Source organism: Myotis yumanensis, unplaced genomic scaffold, assembly GCF_028538775.1.
Source record: "Myotis yumanensis isolate MYYU_CA2020_CCGP unplaced genomic scaffold, mMyoYum1.0.hap1 SCAF_6, whole genome shotgun sequence".
In the NCBI taxonomy this organism is placed as follows: domain Eukaryota; kingdom Metazoa; phylum Chordata; class Mammalia; order Chiroptera; family Vespertilionidae; genus Myotis; species Myotis yumanensis.
The window spans coordinates 96966159-96972369 of record NW_027223757.1 but is presented as its reverse complement, the minus strand read 5'-3'; the positions used below and the strand labels follow the sequence as shown (position 1 = coordinate 96972369).

General features: G+C 59.0%; 1 protein-coding gene across 1 annotated transcript; it reads right to left on the bottom strand.

The window, feature by feature from the left end:
* Positions 1-2406: 2406 nt before the first annotated feature.
* Positions 2407-5938, bottom strand: LOC139012721 (saoe class I histocompatibility antigen, A alpha chain-like). Its single transcript, XM_070418961.1, has 8 exons — positions 5794-5938; positions 5289-5573; positions 4698-4973; positions 3920-4195; positions 3697-3798; positions 3255-3287; positions 3073-3120; positions 2407-2923 (listed from the first exon to the last, which is right to left on the bottom strand). The coding sequence occupies exons 1-8, from the start codon at positions 5864-5866 to the stop codon at positions 2919-2921; spliced, it is 1098 nt and encodes a 365-aa protein (XP_070275062.1). The 5' UTR covers positions 5867-5938; the 3' UTR covers positions 2407-2918.
* Between the last annotated feature and the right edge of the window lie 273 nt (positions 5939-6211).

The window sequence follows — 6211 nt, the reverse complement described above, 5'->3', positions numbered from 1 at the left end:
TGTGAGATTTTTTTCCCCAGAATCATTTGCATATACGAGGAGATATAAATACGATGACATCAGTGCACACAGAGCTGTTGCAGTCTCCCCGACCTGGGTGCTCTACCCCAGTAAGAGACAAAGGCAGGGGGAAGACGTTTGAGTAACCACTTCACGACCCCACCCTCTTTCCTGAGAGTAGAAACTGGAGTAGAGAAAAGCTGGATTCAGGACATAGACTCAAGGGAATGAGCTGAAAGATGTCATTTATTATACTCCCTGTTCTTCCCACCAAACCTGAGCGCCTGCCAAGTCCTGAGACAGCTCCACTCAGTCTGTGTCCGAGAGCTGAAACTGGTCTTCTTTTCCATCCCTCACCGCAGTACCCGACTCTCTTTCTACATGAGAATTCCATGCGTAGAGTTGTGGTGGGAGACCACGCCCCTCCATAAAAGAGGGAAACCCACCTCCCCCAACATTCCTGCGTCTGCACACGCACGCGCTCCACCAGGCAGGCGACCACATGCCGAACCCTGAGCGGCTGGGGCCTCGCAGAGTGCACTGGCAGGGGAGGCGGGAGCAGCAGAGGCGCAGTCCTAGCCCCGGCCCAGGAGCAGGTCGGGGGCTCAGCAGTGTGAGCAGTGGCGTCTGTGCCAGCAGTGGGCAGTGGCCTCGTGGGCCGACCTGGGCGGCACTGCAGACCCCTTCCTGGCTGTGCAGCCTCAAGCCTGGCCTGTGGCTTTCCCCCAAACACCGTCAGACACAATATCATGTCTATGGTACTCCGTGTCTAAACTAGAAAAAAATGGGATTGCAGTGTTGGCACCAAGAAACCAGCCTGGGAGCAGTTCCAGAGAGCAGACACCCCGCGATCTCACTGCGCTGACCCACAGCCCGCTTACAGGCTGCCCCCGATTCTGCCCCACAGTGAGAATGGCATGTAATACCCAACTCCAAGTCTTATAGTTGACAATGTACGTCTTCCCTTTTCTTTCTGAGAAAAAAATAGGCCTTCAAATGTGGATTTGAGACACACACACACCCCCACCCCCCCGGCCCCAAGCTGTCACTGACCTCAGTGGTTCCCAGTCCAACAGCCCCATCAACCCTTCATGACAGTAAGTGAACAAAGTCACATCCAGAGTCTCACTTTAATACGGAGTAAGAAGTTGCAGCTCAGAGCACCAGGAAGTCAAGACAGGGATGTGGAGGGCCCAGCCTGGCCTCTGCTGGACAGAAAAGTGTGGGGAGTAGGCACGGGGCCACAGGTGTGCCAGCCTCCCAATCAGAGGTTCTTTATATGCATACTAGTGGCCCCCATAGACAGGAGGCTAAAGGAGGAACTACGGGGGGGTGCATGAATCCGTGCACGTGGAAAGGAAATTAATTAGAAGGTGGCTGGCGCAGGACTGGGAGATGGGCAGGACACGCCTGGAGCCAACCTCCCACTGTCCCTCCCAGGCCAGCCACACCTGGGGTGGCTCCGTGGCTCGAAAGGCAGCTGTGGAGTGAGCGGGGTTCCTCCGGCAGGTGGGGTCCCTTGGCCTGGTCTGCGGGGATCGGGCTGAAACCAGCTCTCCAATACCCCCCGTGGGGTCCCGGAGTGCGAGAGGGCACTCGGCAAAGTTGCGGTCGTACAGGGTGTGGAACGCACACACAAGTGTGCAGTGAACCAGATTCAGGTCGACAGTGCCCCAGCAGCAACATAACCCACGGCGAAATCTTGCAGCCCTGGGAGGAATCCGCCTCCCTCCTCTCTGGTCTCAGGGTGCATCACCTGAGAACCTCCGCTGCCAAGTCACTGCAGCTCGGCAGCTCCTGCGTTGAGCGTCTGCTCCCTGGTGGTCACTGCGCAGACAGTGGGAAGGACACTTAGCATATTAGCCTATTATATAGAGAGATTGATTTCAGACAGGAAGGAAGAGGGAGGTGAGATAGAAGCATCAATGATGAGAGAGAATCATTGACCTGCTGCCTCCTGCAGGCCCCCCACTGAGGATCAAGCCTGTAACCTGGGCATGTGCCCTGACCAAGAATCAAACCCTGACCTCCTGGTTCAACAAAAATTTTAAAAATTTTTAAGTATTATTTTATTTTATTGTTGACAATATTATAGATGTCTCCCATTTTCTCTCTTTTTGTCCCCATCCACACAACCCCCAGCCCACTCCAGGTCTTCCCCATGCTGTTGTCTGTGTCCATGTCCCCTCTCCCCCCAACCCCTCCTGAGATCTGTTATTCGGTTCCCTGCTTCCATACCTCTGGCCTTATTATGTTTGTCAGTATAGTTTGTTGTTTAGATTCCATTTATACTGAGGATCGATCCTGTAACCCAGGCATGTGCCCTTGACAGGAATGGAACCCGGAACCCTTCAGTCCGCAGACCGCTTTGTCCACTGAGCCAAACTGGCTAGGGCTAAGCAGAGGTTCTTTTTTTTATTTTTTTAAATATATTTTATTGATTTTTTAAAGAGAGGAAGGGAGGGGAATAGGGAGAAACATGAATCAGCGGCCTCCTACTGGGGATGTGCATGCAACTAAGGTACATGCCCTTGACTAGAATCGAACCTGGGACCTTCCAGTCTGCAGACTGATGCTCTATCCACTCAGCCAAACTGGCTAGGGCTAAGCAGAGGTTCTTTTTTTTTTTTTAATATATTTTATTGATTTTTTACAGAGAGGAAGGGAGAGGGATAGAGAGTTAGAAACATCGATGAGAGAGAAATATCGATCAGATGCCTCCTGCACACCCCGTACTGGGGATGTGCCCGCAACCAAGGTACATGCCCTTGACCGGAATCGAACCCGGGACCTTTCAATCCGCAGGCCGACGCTCTATACACTGGGCCAAACCGGTTACAGCTAAGCAGAGGTTCTTGAGGCAGGAAGTGGGGGCCTCAGCGAATCTTTCATTACCCAGTTCCCACAAGGCACATGCCTCACGCTGTAGAAGAAAATAATCATGAGCAAATTCAGGTCAGTTGCTGTAACTGGTGACATTCTCCAAAGTCCACTTCATGCTCAAAATGTCCCAGAGAAATCCTATTACCCAGCCCCCCCTCTGCCCAACCCCTCCCCACATCAGGGTCTCACCTTTAGAAGCCTTCAGAAGCACATCAGAGCCCCAGGAACTGTCACCTCCTGGGGTAGAACAAGACAGGATGTGGTCAGAGCCCCCAGGACAGGAGACTAAGGAGGAACTGTGGGGGTGAGGTCCCCCACGGGCTCCCATCTGCACTGTCACAGGGTCTCAGGGGTCACCTCTCCATACTCACTGGCAGTCTGAGCGTAGCTCCCTCCTTTTTCACCTGCGGGAAGCAAACACCCTGTGAGACCAGGGAGGAGGCAGGGCCATGAGGTCCTAAAGGAAGCCCTAGTCCTGGGCCCCAGAGAAGTTTCCATAACTGTGACCACAGACCCAGGGCAGGATCAGGAAACCTGAGGAAAGTACACATGTGGGGACTGGACCAGCTGCCCTCCTGGAGGTCTGTCACCCGAAGGGACCTTCCACTCTGACCTCCTGGGAATCACCAGGTGAGGAATCTGTGCCTCATTTTCACACGGGCCTCACTAAGGACTTAGTGTGAGCAAACAGGGCCCCACACTGGGCAAGCACATGTGTGGGGCTGGTGCTTCCCATAAATGAAGTGGGACACACTTCTTCCTGGGCTTGAACCCCTCACTGGGACAAGAGACTCAGACCCAGCCCTTCCCCACCTGAGCGCCTCCTCCCCCACATCACAGCTCCAGCCACAGCTCCCAGCAGAACCAGGCCCCCAGCGATGCCCATGATGATGATGAAGGTGTGAGAAGGCGGCTCTGGGAAGAGAAGGGAAGGGGAGGTGAGGGCCCTGACCCCAGGCCTCAGCCCCGACCCCACTGAGGTCCCCCAGGGCCCTGCTGCCCTGAGAAGAGGCTCTGTGCCCATGCCCCTCCTCACCCCATCTCAGGGTCAGGGGCTCGGGCAGCCCCTCGTGTTGCACATGGCACGTGTATCTCTGCTCCTCTCCAGGGGGCACCCCCACGGCCGCCCACTTCTGAAAGGTGCCGTCCCCCGCAGGCCTGGTCTCCACCAGCTCCATGTCCTGGGTCTGGTCCTCCCCATCACGCTGCCAGGTCAGGCTGATGTCCGCAGGGTAGAAGCCCAGCGCCCAGCACCTCAGGGTGACCTCCCGGGCAGAGACGGGGTGGTGGGTCACGTGTGCCTTTGGAGGCTCTGAGGGGAGGGGAGGATATTCAGGAACTTGGAATCCGCCATGGGACACTCCAGCAGCGCTCATGTGACCATCCTGAGAGTGGACAGCACACCTGTGGTGTGGAAGGGAGCATACACCAGCCCGGACTGAGGCAGCTGGAGTGATCTCCCAGTCTTCAGAAAGCTCTAGAATCAGAGTGACACAGCCCAGGGCAGGAGGCAGGTCTCTGAGGGGAGAAAAGGGATTTCTGGTCCTGACCTGGGTGGAGGCCACATGACTCAGAAAAGCCCGCAGGGCCCATGGAAAGCCTGACCGATTATTTCAGGGGTGGTCCCCCTCCTTCCCCGGAGAGACCGCACCCTAACTGTCGGGGAGAGAAGGTGGGAGCTCCCGCTGCCGGATCTCCGGTCTCCTCACGCAAGGAGGGCCTTGTTTGGAGGCTGACCCCATTTCCTCCTCTCCTCTTTGCAGGCCCCAGCCCGAGGGGAGAGGGAGGCCCTTCGCCCCTGGTACCCCTAGTACCTGCGCGCTGCAGAATGTCCTTTCCTTTCTCCAGGTATCTGCGGAGCCACTCCATGCACACCCTCTCCAGGTAGTTCCTCTGCACCTCCGCCTCATCCACAGCCTCGTATCTGCGCCGGGATTGCTGAGCCGCCTCGCTGGCCGCGGTCCAGGAGCGCAGGTCCTCGTTCAGGGCGATGTAGTCGGCGCCGTCGTAAGCAAACTGGTCATAGCCGCGGAGGAAGCTCCCGTCTGACCCCATTTCGCAGCCATACATCCACTGGAAGGTGTGAGACCCTGACCCCGCCCCCGCGATCAGCCCTGCCCTCGCGTATAACCACGCCCAGAGCCCCGCCCCGACCACGCCTCCCGCGGTCAGCCCCGCCCCAAGCCCCGCCCTCGCAGATAGCCACACACATAACCCCCAAGCCCCGCCCCGTGGGGATTAAACCTAAACTGAAAGTAAAATCCGGTCAAATTCCCCGCAGGCTCATCCGGGTGGGGGCGGGGGGGGAATGGGCGGGCCTCGCAGCCTCCGGGTGAAGCTCGGACCCCGACTCGGGGCGACCCCGGCCCGTCGGAGGGGATGGGTGGGGGCAGCCGCGTGCTCACCGTCCTCGCTCTGGTTGTAGTAGCGGCGCAGGTTCTTCAGGTTCGCGCGGAAAGCCTGGGCGGTTTCCTTGATGTTCCTCGTCTCTACGGCCCAATACCGGGGGTCCTCCTGCTCCACCCACGGCTGCTGCATCCACGGCGCCCGCGGCTCCATCCTCGGGCTCGGGGCGTCGCTGTCGAACCGCACGAACTGCGTGTCGTCCACGTAGCCGACGGCGATGAAGCGGGGCTCCCCGCGACCGGGCCGGGACACGGCGGTGTAGAAATAACTGAGGAAGTGCGGGCCTGGGGGTGGGATATCTCGGGGAGTGAGGGCCTGGGCGGGGGGCGAGGGGTCCGAGAGTCGGAAAAGGGGCGGGGCAGAGAAGAGAGGGGGCGTGGGCGGGTTTCAAGCTGGGGCATCGGGTCTGGGCGGTGACAGGTGGGCACGCGCCTGCCCGGGTCCAGCGCCCAGCCGAGCCCCTCCTCCTCCCCGCAGAGGCGGCCCCTCCCGACCCGCACTCACCCGCCCAGGTCTTGGACAGGACCAGGGCCCCCGAGAGCAGCAGGAGCGGGGTGTGGGACCTCTGGGCCCACATTCTCCGGGCCTGGGGAGGCTCTAGCCCGGGCGGCGTTCTAGTCCGGGCGGCCCGCGTCGCGCAGTAACCGGAATCGCGGTGAGGCCGCCTCCGTACACACAGGACGCCCAATGGGCGTGAGAGCCGGGGACGGCATCATGAGTTTCCAGGGAGGAGGGCGCCACGCAGGTTGCGAGAGGAAGTGAAACGCCAGGGACTTTCCGGGCCCCAGACTCCATCGCCCTGAGACGCTGAGAGCCAGCCGGGCCCTGGACTGGGCCCGGACCCCTCCTGCCCGGGGAGCCCTTGTCGCCGTGTCTCCCGGAGTCGTGACGCAGGGCTTGTCTGCGCAAACCAGCCAGAGAG